The sequence below is a fragment of the Phascolarctos cinereus genome, unplaced genomic scaffold (genome assembly GCF_003287225.1).
Source record: "Phascolarctos cinereus isolate Bilbo 61053 unplaced genomic scaffold, phaCin_HiC Scaffold_726;HRSCAF=1367, whole genome shotgun sequence".
NCBI classification, from domain to species: Eukaryota; Metazoa; Chordata; class Mammalia; order Diprotodontia; family Phascolarctidae; genus Phascolarctos; species Phascolarctos cinereus.
Window position 1 is genome coordinate 422,826,550 of NW_027556098.1, and position 21,587 is coordinate 422,848,136.

At 38.9% G+C, this 21,587-nt stretch overlaps 2 protein-coding genes across 2 annotated transcripts in view; both read right to left on the bottom strand.

Annotated features, from left to right (window-relative positions):
• LOC110220099 (ADP/ATP translocase 3-like) overlaps window positions 1-14,031 on the bottom strand; it is a 50,943-nt gene extending 36,912 nt beyond the window's left edge. Inside the window, 3 exon segments of the mRNA XM_078146277.1 lie at window positions 13,281-13,423; window positions 13,761-13,813; window positions 13,983-14,031. Coding sequence (XP_078002403.1) covers window positions 13,281-13,423; window positions 13,761-13,813; window positions 13,983-14,031 — 245 coding nt within the window.
• A 2,028-nt stretch (window positions 14,032-16,059) lies between these two features.
• The window catches only part of LOC110219810 (uncharacterized), a 62,422-nt gene continuing 56,894 nt past the window's right edge, over window positions 16,060-21,587 (bottom strand). The window contains 1 exon segment of the mRNA XM_078146278.1: window positions 16,060-17,989. Coding sequence (XP_078002404.1) covers window positions 16,062-17,989 — 1,928 coding nt within the window. The 3' untranslated portion in view covers window positions 16,060-16,061.

Genomic DNA, 21,587 nt, shown 5'->3' on the forward strand with positions numbered 1-21,587 from the left:
ATCTTTGGAAACACACCTAGTAGTGGTGTTGCTGGGTCAAAGGGTATAAGCAGTTACTAACTCTTTGGGCATAATTCCAGATTGCTGTCCAAAATGGTTGGATCAGTTCATGATTCTGCCAATAATGAATTAGTATCCCACATTTTACACATCCCCTCCAACATTTCTTAGTTTCCCTTTCAATCATTTTGCCCATTCTGATTGGTGTAAAATGATATCTCAAGATTGTTTTAATTTGCATTTTTCTACTCAATAATGGTTTAGAGCACTTTTTTATATGACTAAAAAGCCTGTCCATATTCTTTCACCATTTCTCAATTGGGGAATGACTCATATTCGTATAGATTTTCTAAAGATAGTTGTCTATTTTCTATCTTTCAGATATGAGAGCTTTATTTGAGAAATTTTATACAAAATTCTTATTATATTAGTCTTGTGTACCCATGAACAATTAATATCTCTCCAATTATTTAAGACTGATTTTATTTGTGTAAAAGGTTCTTTTTTCTATTTGTTTTCATGTAGTTCCTGGGTTTGTTATGGCAGGTGTACCCGTAGGAATTTTATACTGTCTAGAGTTATTTTAAATGGAATATTTCTTACTATCTCTTCTTGCAGAGTTTTCTTGGTGATACAGGAATGCTGAACATTTATGTGAGTTTACATTATATCCTGCTACTTGGCTAAAATTATTGTTACAACTAACTTTTCAGTTGAGTCTTTTGGATTTACCATGGATATCATCATATCATCTGCAAAAGAGATATTTTTACTACCTCGTTCCCTAGTCTGATTCTATTTCTTTTTTTTTTCTCTCATGGCTATTCTAAGATTTCCAATAAAATATTGAATAATATTGGTGACAGTGGCCATCCTTGAAGGCTGGATCTCACTGGGAAGGTTTCTAGCTACCCAAGCAAAAACATTTTTAAGGGGACTGCTAGCATTTTCACCCATAAAAACTAAATAGTTTGACCTTACTGAGTCCTTTATAAGGCCTTGAATGTTTACCTTATGTTTCTCATGGATCTTCTATGTCCAATTTTTCATTAAGTTCAGCTCTTTTTCTCACAAATACTTGAAAGTCTTTCAGTTAATTCAACGTACATTTTTTTTAATTCAGGATTATACTCAGCTTTCCTCAGTGAGTTATTTTTGGTCACAAACCCACCTCCCTTGTTCTAAGAAATATAATGTCCTAAGCCTTATTGCCTTTTAATGTAGAAGCTGCTAGATCAGTAATTACACTGTTTTTTTTTCTTGTTGCTTATTGTATTTTCTTCTTAATTTGGAAGCTTTGAAACTTTGCTATAACATTTCTGTAAGTTTTCATCTTGGGATCTCTTTCAGGGGGTGAACAGTGAATTTTCTATTTCTACTTTACTTCTTGTTCTGGAATTTCAGGGAAATTTTCTTTAATAATGTCTTCAAATATTGTATCTAGACTCTTTTTCAGAACCATAACATTCAGGTAGTCCAACAATTCTTATACTGTGTCTCCTTAATCCATTATCCATATCATTTGTTTTTCTAATGAGATATTTCATTCTCTTCTACTTTTTCATTCTTTTGGCTTTTAAAGTATTTCTTGATGTCTTATGTCATTAGCTTCCTCTTGCCCAAATCCAGTTTTTAAGAAGTTATTTTCTTTCTAAAGTTTTTGGATTGTTTTTTCTAATTGATTGATTTTCTTTTCATAATTTTCTTGATTCACTGGACTGTTCTTATTTTTTTCCCTAATTTTTCCTCAGTCCCTCATTTGATTTTTTAAGTCCTTTTAAAGTTCTTCCAAGAACTCTTTTTGGGTTTCTGACCATTTGAAATTTCTCTTTGAAGAAGGAGTTTTTTTTTTAACTTCACTTTCATCCTCTGAGAACGAATTCAGATCTTCATCCGCTACCTGACTGATCTTAAATTACCTAACTTGGAAAAGCTGAAAGCCAAGAACAAAGTGGATGGAGAACTGCTGTACACAGATAACTGTGCACTGAATGAAGCTTCTGAGGCTGAGATGCACCAGTGTATGGATCCATTCTCTGCTGCTTGTGCTAATTTTGGCCTGAGAATTAACAGCAAGAAAAGAGAGGAAATGGTCCTTAGCCAGGGACAGCAGGTTCTGGACATCCTCCAGCATGACCTCCTCGTACAGCTCTTTCTGAGAATGGTCTAGGATTCACCACTCCTCCTCAGTGAATTCCAAAACTACATCTTTGAATGTCACCAACTCTTAAATTATCAAAAGTCACATCACTGAGAGCTGAGAGACTCCAGACTTCATCTAGTCCAACTCTTATCCACTTAGAAGAAACCGAAGCACAGAGAAGGGATTTTCCTAAAATTCATATAATCTTTACAAGTGTCAGAGCCAACACTTAAAATCAGTCATCAAGAACCCAGTGGAATATTGACAAAAAGCATTTTACGTTTGATGACATAATTATCTCATCTAACAGGGCTGCCAGTTAGGAGGTCTGCCGAGAATAATTAATAATTGGTTGATTATTTAATAATTAATATTTAAAATTATTTATTATTATTAATAAATTATTTCAGCATGCAGCTAGAACTTGAGAACACTGGTGATCAGAAGTCAAGAGACAGGCTGATGGATATCACACAAGAGATGGCAACATCTGTAAATCCTTTGATACTTGGGAGGGCTCATCTATTTATCCAACATAGAACACATAGAACACATATTTAACCGATGCATGAGGCATTTCAAGCTCTTCCATTCCATTTTCTTCCATTTCTAGCAGAATGGTGTGATTTACTTTTTCAGAAGTTGTATCATTTTAGAGCAATTCTTTCACATAAATAAAAATCTCTTTTCACTTTTTTATCATTTAGATTTTATTGAAAACATCCTATTTATCTTCTATTTATAATCTATACTTTACTTTTAGCTTCCTTTATTTCTATTTTTGAACTTTTGAGCAATTAAAGAATTTATTAGACTTTTCTTGTTTTAGATTCCCAAGAATTCACAAAATTTCCCTTTTCACTTGGTGTTCTGAGTCGTGACTCTTCTTTGCATTGTATTCATTCATAATGTGAAAAATCACTAGAGGAAGGCCATGCTTTTATTCTTTGATAATTCATATATTGCATCCCTAACTTGCTCTTAACAGAAGCTCTTGCACACCTCTTTCCTTCCCCATCCTCCCACAGTCTCTCTTCCCCACCATGGGGTGAGCTCATGTACTCCAAACCTCCACAGGAGAGGGTGAGCTCACACATCTCCACATTTGCATCTGGCTGCACTACTTTGGGACTTCTCACTGACTTTGCCACCAAGTCCCAGTATTTGAGGTCTTTAGTGCCAAATCTCTTTCTTTTATGGTTGTCTTTCCCTGAAAGTGTAAACTCCCTGGGGACAGGACAGTCTTTTCTATTTTAATTGCCAGGCCTTAACATGGTTCATGGCATATAGAGGGTCTTTAACAAATGCTTATTGACTACTGGTCCTTTGAGTCAGAGGATCAGCATGGCTTCAGAAAGGGCCGAGGAATGGTTGATATGCTGTTTGCTGCCTGACAACTCCAGGAGAAAAGTAAGGAGCAGAACAGAGGTCTGTATACATGTTTGTAGATCTGACCAAGGCCTTTGATGCTGTCAGTTGTGAGGGCTTAAGGAAAATTAGGTCAAAATTTGGTTCCCTGAAGAAGTTCATCAGCATTGCACATCAATTTCACCATGGCATGCTTGCCCAGGTTCTGGATAATGGACAATCCTCTTCTGCTTTCCCAGTCACCAATGGAATGAAACAAGGCTGTGTACTTGCTCCCACGCTTTTTTGTTCTTTTTTGCTTTTTGGTGAGGCAATTGGGGTTAAGTGACTGGCACAGGATCACACAGCTAAAATGCCAAGTGTCTGAGTCTGCATGTGAATTCAAGTCTTCCTGACTCTAAGGCCAGAGCTCTATCTACTGTGCCACCTAGCTGCCCCTGCTCCCATTCTTTTTAGCATGATATTTTCAACCATGTTGTCAAATGCTTTCAATGAGGATGAACATGACATCAAAGTCAGCTACCTCACTGATGGTAAATCAACTTGAAAAAACTACAAGCCAAGACCAAAGTAGAGGGAGTGTTGGGGCATGATTTTCTGTTTGCAGATGATTGTGCACTCCATGCAGCCTCTGAAGCTGAGACGTAACAATGTATGGATGGATTCTCTGCTGCTTGTGCTAATTTTGGCCTAATAACTAACAAGAAAACACAGGTTCTCCACCAGGCAGCACCATCCATATGTGGAACCATCAGTTACAACAGATGGAGAAGTTTTGAGTGCTTGTGGATAAGTTCACTTTTCTTGGTGGTGTACTTTCCAGAGATGTACACATTGATAATGAGGTTGTTGCACACACTGCCAGAACTAGCTTTGTGTTTGGGAAGCTCTGAAGAAAAGCATGGGAGAGAAGACGTATTAGACTGACTACCAAAATGAAGGTCTACAGAGCCATTGTGCTGACTTCCTTATTTGTATGCCTGTGAAACCTAGACAGTATACAAAGCTCCATGCCAGGAAACTGAATCACTTCCATTTGAATTGTCCTAGGAAGATTCTGAAGATCACCTGGCAAGATAAGGTACCAGACACTGAGGTCCTTTCTCCAACTAAACTGCCAAGCATTCAATCTCTGCTTTAGAGACTGCAACTCTGATGGGCTGGCCACATTGTTTGAATGCAAAATGTATGCTTGCCTAAAAGACTATGTTAGGGAGAATTAGGGATTCAGGAAAAGCTGAATTCACATCTGCCCTCCTTCTTATGCCAGGAAGAAGACACTCCATCTCTAGGCTCTGGACATTTTTTCTGGCTCTCCAGAATGGCTGGAATTCTCTGCCTCCTCATGTAGGCCTTCTGGGTCCTTCAAGTCTTAAGCAAAATCCTACCTTCTGTTTTTGCACTCTCCCTCGCAATCTAGTGCCTTCATTGCATTAACTATAGCCAACTGACTAGTCTATACCTTTTGTGTACCTATGTGTGTGCTTGCTGTCTCCCCCATTAGTCTGTGAGCTCCCTGAGGGCAGACACTGCTGTTGGCCTCTTTTTGCGTGAGCCCTACTAAGCATGGTGCCTGGCACATAGGAGGCAATTAACAAGTGTAGAGTGAATAACTGCCTGCATTCTCTCCTTCTCAGAATCTCTTCATGGGATCTTACAGTGCCTTCCTTCCTCCACTGTCCAAGAAAGTAGGAGCCTTGTCTCTGCAAAGGCCGACCAGGTACCTGACCATTTGATCCTACCCCATGCTGTCCTCCCCAACAGTCAGCACACTCAGTCATTGCCCACAGGCAGATCCCTCACATGTGTAACCTTTCTCTCTCAGCCAGTCTCTTTCCTACTGACTTCAAACATACCAATCTCCCCCATCTTTAAGCAAAGCTTCCCTAAACCCTCACCACCCTTGAGCAATCATTCTATGTCACCTCCTTTTCCCAGTCAAACTCCTTGAAACATCTGGCTGAACTTTCTACTTTCCTTTCTCACACACTTTTTGGTTGCTATTCACCTGTTTCAGATATGTCTGACTCTTCTACATCTCATTTGAGATTTTCTAGGCAAAGATACAAGAGTAGTTGGCCATTTCCTGCTCACACTCATTTTAGAGAGGATAACTGAGGCAAGCAGAGTTATATGACTTACATGACTCAGGATCACACAGCTAGTCAGTGTCTGAGGCCAGCTTTGGCCTCATGGAGATAAGTCTTCCTCATTCCAAGCCTACCTTGGGCCACCTTGGTGACCACCTCCCCCTCACTCCTTAACCCTTTACAAACTGGCTTTCATCTTGCCTTTCCTGAAAGTGTATTCTACAAAGTTAGCATTAATGCTTTAATCACCAAATCTAATAATCTGTTTTCAGTCCTCATCCTAACTGACCTCTCTGATTCCTTCAACAGTCTTGATCACCCATCTTCTACAAGAAGCCCTTCTTGGTCCACTTTCTCTTTGATTTCCTGAAATTTACCTTTCACAATGTGCCTCCTATGTGCCAAGCACAAGCACTTTACAAACATTATCTCATTTGATCCTCACACTACCTCTGTTATGTAGGTCCTACTGCCACCATTTTATGCTAAAGAAAACTGAGACCAACTCTCTGGGAAGTGTCAAAGGTGAGATGGGAACTTAGCTTTCCCTGAATCCAGGCCCAGAACTCTATCCACTGTACCTCCTAGCTTCTGATCATTGAAGTATATATGTATGTATGTATGACCCCTGGCCACTTCCCACCATTCATCCTACCTAAACCTCATTCTCCCTTGGCCACATGGTTCAGGTCCCTGGTGTTCTAGGTTACCTCCCAGTCACCCCAGCCTACTGGCCACTCCTAAATCCTTCTCACAGCCTTTTTGTTTATATCTTGACCCTCCCTCATTAAATTAGATTCCTTAAGATTCTGGCCAATATGTTGGATTTTCAGAATCATGCCCACCCTCTATTGGTATTTTTATTAAATGTTTGTCTTTGGCTGAAAGAAGGCTTGGGTTAAATTCATTTGGGCAGGACCCTGTATCTCTATTTTGGTGTCCCAGCACCCCCAAACCTCAACTATGGGTAATTTTCTTTACTTGGCTCCATAAAAGAAAATTCTTTCTGCAGCCAAAATTCCAATGTGGCTCAGGAAAAGAGTGGAGGGGAGGAATACATGATACTTACAGAGAACAATATAGCACTTTCAGACTTAGACAAATTAAAAGGATAAACAAGAAATAAGTTTAAGGACATACAAATAATTTGAGAAACATCAGCACTAAGAGAGCTGTTAATTACTGAACTGGAATGGAAAGGAGTATCCCAATCAGCTTATTTCCTGTTTGTTGCATCCTTTCACTTGAATCTGACTTTCCATGACCTAATTTGGGATTTTCCTGGCAAAGACAATAGAGTGGTTTGCCGCAGTGATCATGTCAATTACTTTTATGAAATGACGGTGTTCTGATTTCCAAACTTTTGGCTTTTTTTCTTTCCAAGCTCAAAGGAATGTGTAGAGAGGTACACCAGGCAGTTAGTTCTCAAAGGCAGGTAGGGCTTCAAAACTTTACCCATGGCATCATGGGAGGCAAAGCCTTGACACTATGCTTGAATGTACTTAGAAACACTCAGGTACAGTTCTAACAACCTGCACTTCAGTCAAATTGAGTTTCTAATTGGTTTGCACTGTCACAAATCTCTCCTCCCTTCTCTATTGGTTTTGTGAAAATTGATTTTTCTTAGTAATCATTATCTTGAAGACCAGAGCTCTCCCCCACCTGAACCCCCTTCTTTCAAAGTCTTGACTTTAAGGTCAGTTTCTTCTTCAGAAGGATATTACTGACTTCTGCTTCAGGGAACCAAGATGGCAGAGTAAAAAGGCAGTCGCTCTCACCCTCCCCTATCAACCTATGAAAACCCAGAAAATATCACCCCAGAAAAAAAAAAACCCTGGAACAGCTGAACTAGAAGAAAGATGGGGAACAGCAGTGCAGCACCCCAGCAAACGTGTCTCCTAGCACCTCAGCAAAAAATAAGAGAAGCAACACTACAAAGGGCCCCAGGTAGATATGCACCCCTCAGCATTCATCTGAAAGGAGCTTCCTAAAGTGCCAGCCTTGCTGATTCCAACCCAACACCAGGTAAGCTGTCAGACCCCTGCAGCCTCCAACTATCAACCAGGAAGAGATCCTGAAGCCCAGGTGGTAGAGCAGACAAACACGAACACCTGGACCTCCGAGTGCCTCAATGAGGGTGGGGGAACTTGTGGAAACCAGCTCAGAAAGCCTTGGCATGCCACCACAAAGGAATCTCCTAGTGCATTAGCAGAAAGAGGGAGGCAGCATTACAAGGCGACCCAGGCAAATAAACACCCAGCAGCACCCATCTAAAAGGAGCTGAAGAAAGCGAAAGGAAAGGAAAAGCAGGCAACCTAGAATTGCCTGGAAGTTCCAGCCTTGCTGATTCCAGCTTAACACAAGGTAAGCTGCCAAAACCCTACAGCCCCCAACTGCCAACATAAGAGGCCCCAGCACACAAAGCCAGTGACCAAGACCTAGGCTCCCAACACAAGAAGCTTGGGTCAGTGCCCTCTGTTCCCCAGCAGGAGAGCTCAATCTCTTCAAAGGCCAGGGAATAAAGAAACCATGAGTAAAAAGAAACATACCGTAGATTCACATTATGAGAAGAGTGAAGATCAAGACAGAAATTCTGAAGAGGACAACATAGTCAACAAACCCACATCTGCAACATCAAAAGGGAATATGAACTGGTCTGAAGCCCAAAAAGCCTTCTTAGAAGAGCTCAAGAAGGATTTTAAAAGTCTAATGAGAGAGGCAGCTAGGTGACCCAGTGCAGAGAGCACCAGCCCTGGATTCAGGAGGACCTGAGTTCAAATCCCGTCTCAGACATATAACACTTAATGGCTGTGTGACCCTGGGCAAGTCACTTAACCCCATTACCTAATAAAAAAAATGTTTAATGAGAGAGACAGAAGAGTCCTTCAAAAATACAATTGGCCAATTGGAAAAAAAAGTACACTGAAGTAAACAAGTCCCTAAAAAACAAAATTGGCAAAGTGGAAAAAAAGTACACTGAAGAAAACAAATCCCTTAAAAATACAATTGGCCAACTGAAGAAGGAAGTACAAAAACTAACAGAAGAAAACAATCTGTTAAAAACTAGAATTGGACAAATGGAAACTAATGACTCTATGAGAGAGCAAGAATCAGTCAAACAGAAACAAAAAAATGAAAAAATAGATTAAAACATAAAATACCTCGTCGGTAAAACAACCAACCTGGAAAATCAATCCAGTAGAGACAATTTAAAAATCACTGGACTACCTGAAAATCATGATGAAAAAAAGAGCCTGGACAGTATCTTTCAGGAAATCATAAAGGAAAACTGCCCGGAAGTCCTAGAACCAGAAGGTAAAATAACCATAGAAAGAATAAACCGTTCACCACCTGAAAGAGATCCCAAATTGACAACCAAGGAATATAATAGCAAAATTCCAAAATTACCAGATGAAAGAGAAGGTGCTGCAAGCAGCCAGAAAGAAACAATTTAAATATCATGGAACCACAGTCAGGATTACACAGGACCTTGCAGCTTCTACATTAAAAGACCGCAGGGCATGGAACATGATATTCCATAAGGCAAAGGAGCTTGGATTGCAGCCAAGGATCAACTACCCTGCAAAAATGAGCATGATTTTTCAAGGGAGGAGATGGATATTCAACAAAATAGGGGACTTCCAAACCTTCCTCATAAAAAGACCAGAGCTCAAAAAAAATTTGATCTTCAAGTACAAGATTCAAGAAAGACATAAAAAGGTAAATGGGACAGAAAGATAAAAATGTTGTTAATAAGGGTGGACTGTTTACATCCCTACAAGGGAAGATGACACTTGCAACTCTTGAGAACTGTATTGTTATTACACCATGTTAAAGGAGTATACATCAAAGGGGTGGATATTAGGTGACTTTGATGTAATGATAAAAAAAAATCTAATCAAGTGGGTTAAATGGATCCAAGTAAGTGGATTAGTCTGATCTTAGAAAATGTACTGAGAAAGGAGGAGGCAGACAAGGGTAAATTATATTACAGGAAAAGACAGAAAATCCTATTACAGCAGAGGGAAAGAAGAGGGGGTGAGCATTGTTTGAACCTTACTCTCATCAGATTTGGCTCAAGAAGGGAATAACATAATCAGTTAGGTAAGAAATCTAACTTGCCCTATAGGCAGTAGAGGGAAAAGGGGAAAGAAAAGGGAGGGGAAGAAGGGAGGGAAGAAGCAGTAAGGGCAAAGGGAAGAAAAGGGAAAGGGATAATAGAAGGGAGGAGAGACTGAAAGAGGCAGTGGTCAAAAGCAAAACACTAGTGAGGGGGGAAAGAAGAAAGGAGAAAGAAAAGCATAAACGGGGGGAAAGGATGGAGAAAAAGATACAGATAGTAATCATAACTGTGAAAACTGAATAGCTTTTTTTTCCCTCTTCTGTTGAGTTTTGTTTCCTCTTTCTGATGGTTCCTCCTATTGAATTTTTACTTACAACTTCACTAATGTGAAAATATGTTTAATAGGAATGAGATGTATAGCCTATATCAGATTGTGAGCCGTCTTGGGGAGGGGTGGGGAGTGGGGAGAAAATTTTAACTCAAAAGCATATGGAAGTGATTGTTGATAAATCAAAATAAATTAGTAAAATTAAAAAAACAAAACAAAACAAAAAAACCAGAAGGACATTACTGATGAGATTGCATGGAGTCTCCTTATCTTGGTTAAACTCCAAACCAAGCCTGAATTGATTTAATCAAAGATATGGAAGCTCCATTGTTTTCTGCTCCAGCTGGTGGGGAGACAGTCTTCTAGGTAGATAGCCCAAGGCTAGGTCTGGTATGGTAAGGGAGCTGATAGAAGAGGTATTTCTTCTGACTGGAGGTAAAATGAAGATGGCATGATATCAGCCCCTGTTGAAAAGTTGTATAAATTAGGTTCTCCCAGCCCCCAAATGGAGCCCAGTTCTAGACTGGCTCCCTCAGAGGGGCTCGGTCTTTGACTGTAGCTTCTCATGCATGCCATCAGCTTCAGAAATGAAAACATAGACTTGGACAACATAATTTCTTTTGTCTTTCTTAGATTAAACTCTGCTAGGTTGACAATTGGTGCCCTGACTTGGATATGAGACTGGGTCTTGGAGACGGGACTCTTCTGGACAGCACTACGACTGGGCCCCACAGGACTCTCAGCCCTGAAAGATGGGTGAGTTTTATCCCCAAAATCGCTGCTTCTGTCTCTTGGACTCCCTGTATTCCCAGTTGCAGTCTGCTTCTCTCTCCAAGTAGCTCTGGGGGCAGAGACCTCTAGAAGGTCTCCTCTGAAAGGATGTCCTATATAATTTGGCTATGGTTAAGCCAGAGTAAATTGGCATATGATAAATTGTATTGTAATCTGAATTGACTGCTTTTAGAGGGATGTAGGGAAAAATAAGAGTAACTAGAAGATAACTATGAATTTTGACCAGTCTAATTCTAATTCTTAAAAAAAATAAATAGCTATGCAATGGTAAATCCTAAGGAAGCAAGAAAAAAGGGAGGCAGGGGGCCAATATTGCAAAAAAAGTGGTTTTGTGTAATAAAACCTGGTGCTGAAGTGTAAAGTGAAATTCAGTGGAGTAAAGATTAAGTCTGGATAATTGAGAAGACAAGAGGTTTTAAACAAGTAGGACAAAGTAAGAGAAGTACTGGAGAAGGAAATAAGAAAAGTCCAATTTGGGAGGCCCTTAATCAAGGTCCACTGGAGCAATATTTAAAAAAAGGAATGAAGAGAGTGTAAGAATGTAGAGATGAGAGAAGAATGGTGAGAGTATTTATGGAAAGCCAGAATCTCCACTGACACTGTGAATGCAGAGTTTTAAAGACAAGGGTTTTAATTTGGAAAAGGAATTTTAAAGATCAATTTTGATCCTGCTGAAAAAAAAAGAGAGAGAGAGATTTGGAGAATTTTTTGAGAAATGCCTGAAGGTAAATTGGTAAAGTTAAGTCTGAAAAATAAAAGGATCTGATTGTGCTGTTTGGGAGATTAAAAGAAATAAAGACATAATTATGGGTGCTAGGTGCATCCCCAAGGTTTTTTTTTTAATTAGCCATCTAAAAACAATGGACGCTTGTGAAAAATGAAGTTTAGTTACTGACACTTGTAATTGTAAAGCTAACATTGATTCTGGGGAAATTTTTGTTTAGAAGCTGCATTGTAATTATAAAATATTAGGTAATTTGAGCAATCTTCGAATGTACAAGAGGGATAATAATAATAACAATAAGAATAGTACCTACATCCCAGGATTGTTGAAGGAATTACATAATTCTAAAGCACTTAAAACAGTGAGCACAATACACATACTGACTACTGTTATTGGATTTTGGAATAAATAACATCTGAGATAATAATGTAAATGATTTTCTAAGGATAAGATTTTATCTAATTCTATAGATGAAATCTGACTTGAAAACTTGGTAAATCTGGCATTATAGTTAAAAACAAACAAAAATGATATTCTTTAAACTGATCATTTTCTTGTGAAATTTGGAAATATTAGACATGAGCCTAGAAGTGTAAAGTCTTTTCATTGGAAGAAGATGCTTTTAAAAACATACTGTTATGTGAAATTTTTGTAAAATATTGCAAAGCGTTGTTAGAAAATCCAATTCCCTATTGAGTTATTTAAATGAATGTGATAAGTCTTTAAAAATAGTAATAATAAAGTGCCTTTTGCCTTGAATTGTTATGATTTAATAAAAGATTTAAGGACCACTCCAATCACAGTTGAGATCTAAATTTTGTAACTGTACTTGGGTAAAGTTACTTTGAAATGGACTAAATTGTTGTCATTCGGCAAAAGTAAGTTTAATATCTTATGAAATGGACTGCTAAAGATAGCAAGATTGTTTTAAAAATGTTATTAAATACCCAATTAAATACCCAACTGTCTCTAAACGATCCTCTTAAAGGAAAGGACTTCTGACATCCTATTTATGACTACCTAAACATTCTAAAGTACGATACAGAAAGCAGGTCTGTGAAATTCTTTTTCTTTAAGTTTCTTTAATGTGCCCCCCCTCTATTGGACCTGGTCTTAAATTAGCAAAGAGGTCAATCTGCTACACCCCATGTACTGTCACCAATCTCATAACATTCTTGGGGAGGCTGTTACATTTTCCTTTACAACTTGGATGGGGGCAGGGAGAGAATTCAGGGGACCATTCATTTAGGCTCAGACGATTAAAAAATAAAGAAAGAACAAATACAAAGACAGAAGATACACAGCTTTTTTTTCAAGGGTTACATGTAAAGCAACACTAGCTCCTACCATTACCCATACTCCTCTCCCTTGTCTGGATTTATCTTAAATAGCTTTTTGTAGAGCAGGACAGCCTTCCTAGACGCAAGTGAGAGAGAGAGAGAGGGAGAGTGTAACAATGCATTATACAATATTTGGAATGATCATTTTAAAAATGTACACAGTCCTTAAGACCCACTGCAGAACTTTGAGGATGTTTATCTCCAGTATACTTAAGATTACTCATCACCTTCACCTTTCCAGTTGTTTTAAATCTTGAGTCAAGTAGCCAAAAAAAAAAAAAGCATAGCAATCTCATTTTTTATTGGGGGCCCATTTATCACGTCACAGTCTCTGACCAAAAAATAAAACCCAAACAACAGCCACAAAAAAACCACAAACAGTCCATTCAGAAGCATTTGTGGTGGACAATGGAAGGCCCAGATTGATCATACCTCTGCTTGCTGCTCCGCATCTGCTGGAAGATATGAGAGACCGGCATGGAGCCTCCAAAGCAGACTCGGTGTTGGTGCTCAGGTGGGGCAATGGTCTTGATCTTCACTCTGCTGGGGCTAGGCCTATGACCCCTTTCGGCATCCTGTCAGCAATGCCCAGGTCTATGGCGGTACCACCAGACAATACGGTATTGCCATACAAATCCTTACAGATGTCAGCATCACACTTCATGACTGAGTTGAAGGTAGCTTTGTGGATTCCACAGGATTCCAAACCTAAGGATGCTGGAAGAGAGCTTCTGGGCAAGAGAAATTTCATTGCCAATGGTGATGACCTGACCATCAGGGAGCTCAAAACTCTTTTCTAGAGAAAAGCAAGATGCAGCAGTGGCCATCTCCTGCTCAAAGTCTAGCGCTATGTAACACAGCTTCTTGATGTCACCCAGGATTTCTTTCTCAGCTCTGATAGCGAATCTGTACACTCTCTGTCAGGATCTTTATGAGGCAGTCTGTCAGGTCACAGCCAACCAGATCTAGGCACAAAGTATGGCATGTGGAAGGGCACGACCTTCTGTGAGCAGCACAGCGTGAACTTCAAGGGCCTCAAGGAGGTCACTGTATAAAGTATGACACCAGATCTGCTCCATGTCACCCCAGCTGGTGACAATTCCATGTTCTATGGGGTACTTCAGGTCAGAGTACCTCGCTCGCTCTGAGCTACATCCACCACGGAGCTGTATTTCTGGCCCATACGTACCCATCACACCCTGATATCCGGGGTGCCCAACGACGGAAGGGAAGACAACCCTAGGGGCACTGCCTGCTGCAAAGTCAGCTTTACACATTCTGGAACAACTGCCAACAACGAAGGCAGCAATATCATCTTCCAGCGTGAGCTCTGAAGTAGCAAGTTTAAACCCTTAAGAGAGAGGAGGTGGCATGGCACCTAGAAGCAGGGGGGAGGGAAGTGCAAGCTGGCTGGAAGACCTCACAGCTCTCAGAAACTCTTTAATCTTTAAGCAGTACAGAGGACAGCCCGGCATGTGCTAAAATACTGTGTAGAAATGAACTGCTGCTACCTCTTGAATTGACTGCACTTACTCCATGCTAAATACTGTGTTTTTGATATCATCAGATGTGATGACTAAAATGTCAAGGGAGATGGGATGACCGATTTTTGCCTATACCATCTTTTGAAGATGAATTCTATTGAACTGTTTTTCTTTTGTCTTATAACTTTAAAAAAAAAGCTGGTAAGGCAAGGTTACTTTTGATCTGGATGCTGTTAGGTCATAAATGTATCAATAAGAGAATGTGACAAAATGTTTGAAAAGTTAATGAGGAGTGTTTTGTTTCAATTAAGAAACTAATTATAATGATAAATAACTAACTCTGGAAGAAAAGCAGAGCAAAATCCTCTTAAGAGATCTTTGTCTGTAAGGTTCCTTTGGACTTCTTACTTAACCTGTGAAAGATCTCACCAGCCCTGCTGAATGTTCAGAGACAATGTAATGCGGCAATTTAAGGACCTCTCCTAGCCAAAGGAAGGAAACTTAGGGGTTAAACTTTAAATAAGAAGTGAGTTTCATCTGCCATCATTTAGGAAATCATGAAATCATATCTGTTAATAATTGGCATATAGTAAAGTTACATTTGTGAACCCGCTATTCACTGGGTGTAAACTAGTGCTCGGTGTATTCTGTAAGACTCCAGAATGTACTATCTGTGCTGATTGTTCTCCTTAACCAATATTCCACCAGCTTGCCTTGAAAACATTTCCTGGGGTAGTTGCTCCCTTCTACTTACTTAGCGGATTAAAGCTTTTTTAACTCCTATTGGCAAGCTGTACTCTAAAGCCCACCCTTAGTGGTCGGATGTACTCCCCCTTCCTCTATCCTACCCACAGACCAGACCAAGTGGGGAGCTTGAAAACCTATCAAATACTTTATTTAGATTTAATTTAGAACAGATGTGTTTCAGCAGATGTTGCCTCCAACAATTATACTGAATGCACGAAAAGATTAATGACTCCTGCATAAATTTGAACCAAGACTGTTAAAGATTATTGTCACATGAACACATTATATTCTGGCCTCACATGATGAATGAAGTCCCTAGGGTTTCTCCTCCATGTGAATTATCTGATGTAAAGGAAGACTGGAGCAGAATCAGAAAGCCCTTCCACATTGATTACATTCATAATGCTTCGCTCCACTGTGGATCTTCTGATGCTTAGCAAAATGGGAACTTTGTGTGAAAGCCTTTTTACACTGATTACATTCAAAAGGTTTCTCTCTACTGTGGATTCTCTGATGCTTAGCAAGACGGGAGCAGTGTGTGAAAGTTTTCCCACACTGATTACATTCAAAAGGCCTCTCTCCATGTGGATTCTCTGGTGTGCAGCAAGACTGGAGCTCTATGTGAAAGTTTTTCCACATTGATGACATCTGTAAGGTTTCTCTCCAGTGTGAATTCTCTTATGTACATCAATATTGGAACTCTGCGTGAAACTCTTTCCACACTGATTGCATTCATAAAGTTTCTCTCCAGTGTGGATTCTCTGATGGCTAAAAATGAGTGATCGGTAGCAGAAGGTCTTCCCACATTCATCATAATTAAGAACATACTTGCACATGGAGAATTTTATCTCTGAATATATGAATGTATGAAATATGTGAAAAAGTTAAATGAATACTGCATGAATTTGAACCAGTACTGTTAAGGATTATTCTCACATGAACATAATAATTATATCCTACCCTCACATGATGAATGAAGTCCCTAGGGTTTCTCGCCAGTGTGAATTCTCTGATGTAAAGCAAGACTAGAGGTGAATCGGAAAGCCTTTCCACATTGATTATATCCATAAGGCTTGTCTCGATTATGGATTTTCTGATGTGTAGTAAGATGGGAGCTCTGTGTGAAAGCTTTTCCACACTGATTACATCCGTAAGGCTTCTCTCCACTATGGATTTTCTGATGTGTAGCAAGGTGGCCCCTCTGTGTGAAAGCCTTTCCACATTGGTTACATTCAAAAGGTTTCTCTCCAGTGTGGATTCTCTGGTGTTTAGCAAGACTGGAGCTCTGTGTGAAAGCCTTTCCACATTGATTACATGCATAAGGTTTCTCTCCACTGTGGATTTTCTGATGTGCAGCAAGATGGCCCCTCTGTGTGTAAGCTGTTCCACATTGGTTACATACATAAGGTTTCTCTCCAGTGTGGATTCTCTGATGTGCAGCAAGATGGGAGCTCTCTGTGAAAGCCTTTCCACATTGATTACATCCAAAAAGCTTCTCTCCACTGTGGATTTTCTGATGTGCAGCAAGATTGCCCCTATGTGTGAAAGCCTTTCCACACTGGTTACATTCAAAAGGTCTCTCTCCAGTGTGGATTTTCTGATGTGCAACAAGATGGCCCTTCTGTGTGAAAGCCTTTCCACACTCATTACATTCGAAAGGTCTCTCTCCAGTGTGCATTCTCTGATGTAAAGCAAGAGCATATTTCTTTCTAAAAGTTTTCCCACACTGATTGCATTTAAAAGGTTTCTCTCCAGTGTGGATTCTCTGATATGCAGGGAGACTGAAGGTCTCTGTGAAAGCCTTCCCACACTGATTACATTCAAAAGGTTTCTTTCTCCTGTGGATTTTCTGATGTGTAGCAAGATGGCCCCACTGTGTGAAAGTTTTTCCACATTGATTACATTCATAAGGTTTCTCTCCAGTGTGGATTCTCTGATGCGCATCAAGATTGGAGCTCTTTGTGAAAGTCTTTCCACACTGATTACATTCATAAGGTTTCTCTCCAGTGTGGATTCTCTGATGTGCAGAAAGACTGGAGCTCTGTGTGAAAGTTTTTCCACACTGATTACATTCATAAGGTTTCTCTCCAGTGTGGATTCTCTGATGTGCATTAAGACTGGAGCTCTGTGTGAAAGCCTTTCCACATTGATTACATTCGAAAAGTTTCTCTCCACTGTGGATTCTCTGATGGCCAATAAGGAGAGATCTGTAGCAGACAGCCTTCTCACAGTCATGACATTCATAAAACTCTTCCCTAGTAAGAATCTTCTGAGGTCTATCCAAATCTGAGTTCCAACCAAAGGCCTTCCCACACTGAGCACATGCATATCTTTTCATCCCAGGGTAAAATCTAGGCTGGCAAGGGAGGGATGAGTGATAGGATGAGGTTGCTTCCCATTCATTGTATTCATCAGCCTCCTTTGTGATGGGTATTTGCTGAGGAGTAAAGAGCTTAGAGTTCTGACTCAAGGCCTGCCCACCTTTATTACTTACAGAAAGCATTCCTCCAGTATCACTTTTCTGATATCTAAGGAGGTCTGAACTCCAGCTCAAGGCCATTTCCCATTCCTCACCCAGATACGTTTGCATTTCAGGAGGCTTCTCAAGGGACTGAAAATGCTCTATTGGTCCAGTAAAGCATTTGCCATACTCATTATTCTGAACACAGTCATTTCCTGAGGTCATTTTCTTACACTGATTTAGGATAGAAGACTGTCTGAATCTCTTTCCAATTTCATCAAATTTACAGTCACTCTTTGGATTTTTATCTAATTTGATATCAGAGTCATGGATTTCTCTCAAATTGAAGGTGCAGGGACCATCACTCATGAATCTTTGCAGGTCACGTTCTTCCACAAAAATTCTCAGCTTTCTAGTTATTTCAATTACTTCGAACCTGGTCTCTACATCTGAAGAAAACAAACAATCAAATATACACACCAAAAGATACACACACATATAAGTATATGCATTAGCAATGACTACTGGAAACTTCTGTAGCTCCTGACCTTCTATTACGGACCTAAATGCAACAAATGTACTCTTGGAGCAAACGTTGGCATTAAGTAGACGGTGTCATTGTAAGGAGAGGAGACAGACAGGATGTGAAAGTGATAAAGGAGGTCTGCACCTCCAAGGGCTGGACTCATCCGAGAGAAAATATTCACATTCGACAAAAGCAGCAACCCCAAGGCAAGGGGACTACCAGAAAATTTCAGGTCAACAGACCAGAATGATTCTCCCTGGGAGAAAAAGTTGTTAGTAAAGGGAAGTTGAGTCAACACATGGTTTTTAGCATTCCAGCAGGAAAGGAGTGAAGAGCTTTCAGAGATTTAGTGCACACATTTCCTCATCTGGGCCAGAACACTTGTAAACATCCAAACTGGCAAGAGGAAAATGACGGGGGAAATCAGCAAGTACTAAATAAAAGGTTATTTCATACATCTGTAAAAAGGCCATGTTTCATTCTACCAAGAGTTAAGAGCAAGCAAAGCTTGAAGTAATGCAGGATTCTTGGCTCAGTAAGAAGGCAGATGAAAGCCAGTTTACTGCTGATAGTAACAATCCAAATTGCTTTCATGATGTTCTCAAGTCAATTTACAGGCCAAAGACCTATGGTGCACCTCAACTACTCAGTGCTGATGGAGCCACATTGAGGAGTGATAAGGACATGATCCTAGAGAGATGGGCTGAACACTTCCAGAGAACTCTTAAAGCTACTAACCTTTTACCTCAGGTTGTACTCAATCCCTCTCAAGCCATTCCCCAATTAACTGGCATACCCACAATTTACAGTTCTTGCCACCAAAAAATGAGCTGAAATGACTATTTTTTTTAAATATAAGTTTTTTTTTTCATTCTCCTTAATTGTCTTGGGAAAGAGACTTAATAGTGGTACTGCCAGGTCAAAGGATAGACATTGTTTTAAGTAACTCTTTGGGCATCATTCCAGATTGCTTTCCAAAATGGATGGGGCAGTTCACAATTGCACCAACAATGAATCAGGGTGTCAATTTTTCCACATCCCTTCCAATATTTGTCACTTTCCCCTGCAACCATTTTATCCAATCTGATATGTGTAAAATGATATCTCAAGATTGTTTTAATTTGCATTTCTCTAATTTATAATGATTTATAGAATTTCTTCATATGACTGTAAACTGTTTGGATTTCTTCATTGGAAGACTGCCTGTCCATATCTTTGACCATTTATCAACTGGGAAATAACTTGTATTCATTTAGATTTTACAAAGATCTTTGTATATCTGAGATATGAGAACTATATCTGAAGAACTATATATGAAATTTATTTGCATCAATTTTGTCTTCCTTCTGATCCTGGTTACATTGCTTTTACTTGTACAAAACCTTTTTAATTTAATGCAATCAGAATTATCCATTTCACACCTCACTCTGTTCTCTTATTTATTCTTAAATTTTTCATTTATCCATAATTCTGATAAATAACATATTCTATGTTCTTCAAATTTTCTTGTATTATCTCTCTTTATATCTAGGTCATGTATCCATTTGTACTTTATCTTGATAAATAATGTAAAATATTGGTCTATGTTCAATTTCTGCCATACTTCATTCCAGTTTTTCCAACAATTTTTCTTTTTGATAATTACTGCTTTATAATACGGTTTAAGATCTGGTTCTGCTAAACCTCTTTCTTTTACCATTATTTTTCCTTAGATCTTTTCATGTTATTGAACTTTTGTTCTTCTAAATGAATTGTTTTTATGTTTTTCTAAATCAGGAAATCATTTTTTGGTAATTTAATTGGGATGGCATAGAAGATATAAATTAGGGGCAGCTAGGTGGCGCAGTGGATAGAGCACCGGCCCTAAAGTCAGGAGGACCTGAGTTCAAATCCGACCTCAGACTAAACGCTTGACACTTACTGGCTGTGTGACGCTGGGAAAGTCACTTAACCCCAACTGCCTTAAAAAAAAAAGATATAAATTAGTTTAGGTAAAATTATCATTCTTATTAGGTTGGCCCTGCCTATAAATGAACAATTAATCTCTCTCTATAAATCTGATTTTATTTGGATAAAATGTTGGGGGGCTTTTATATTTAAATTCATATACTTCCTGGGTTTATGGTAGCAAGTGTACTCACAGGAATTTTTAAATGGGGTATCTCTCACCAACCCTCCTTATACAGTTTTGATTGGTGATATATGAGAATGCTGATGATTTCTGTTTACTTACTTTACATCATGCTACTCTGCTAAAATTACTCAGTTTCACCTAACTCTTTTGTTATGTCTTTGGGATTTTCCAAACACATATAATCTGCAAAAAAAAGTATTTTTATTACCTCATTCCTTATTCTGATTCCTTCTATTTTTTATTCTTCTCTTATTGGTATTGCTAGGATTTCCAACACAATATTAAATAATACTGGTGACAGTGGGCATTTTTGTTTCACACCTGACAATAAGGGAAAGGCTTCTAGCTTATTTCCATTACAAATAGTGCTTGCTGATGGTTTTAGGTAATTGCTTTCTATCGATTTCAGGAAAAATCCATTTATACCTATACTTTCAAGGGTTTTTAATAGAAATGAGTGTTGTATTTTATCAAAAGCTTTTTCTTCACCTATTACTATATTCACATGATTTTTATTAGTGATATGTTCAATTATGCAAATAATTTTCCTTAGATTAAAGTACCCCTGCATTCCTCATATAAATTCCAATTGATCACGAAATAGAATCCATGTACCTTATCATTAAAATCTCCTAGATGGTATTTAGTGAGGATTTTTGCATCCTTACACATTAATGAGGTTGGTCTATAATTTTCTCTCTCTTTTGTATTCTTACTGAAATTCCTTTAAACATCTGCAAGAATTCCCTTGCAAATCCATCTGGTCCAGATGCTTTCTTCTTGGGAAGCTCATTTAGGGCCTGCTCAATTTCCTTTTCTATAATAGGATTCGTTAGATATTCTATTTCCTCTTCCAGGTTCCAGCAACATCAGCCCTCCACTCCCATTAGATTCCAAGAGGATTCATTTGTATGTGACAATTGCTTCATTTTACCTCTCCCTACCCAATTTAATTTTTCAGTTCAACCCACCATATTCAACTCAGCTTAAGCTTTTCTTTCAAACTACCCAAGTAATGACAACATTCTTAAGAGTACTAATAACATTTTCAAACATCATTAACTATCCTTTTTTTTTCATTCAGGATTATAATCAACTTTCCCAAGTAACTTATCTTTGGTCAGAACCCAGCTGTCTTGCTCTGTGAAATATAATGTCCCAAGCCCTATGGTCTTTTAATGTAGAAGCTGCTAGGTCTTGTATTATCTTGATTGTAGCTACCCGAGTATTTACATTATGTTCTTCTTATTGCTTGCAGTATTTTCTCCTTAATTTGGGAGCTCTGAAAGTTTGCTGTAATATTCCTGTAAGTTTTCACCTTGGGATCTCTTTCAGAGGGTGAATGGTGAATTTTTGCTATTTCTACTTTACCTCTTGTTCTAGAACT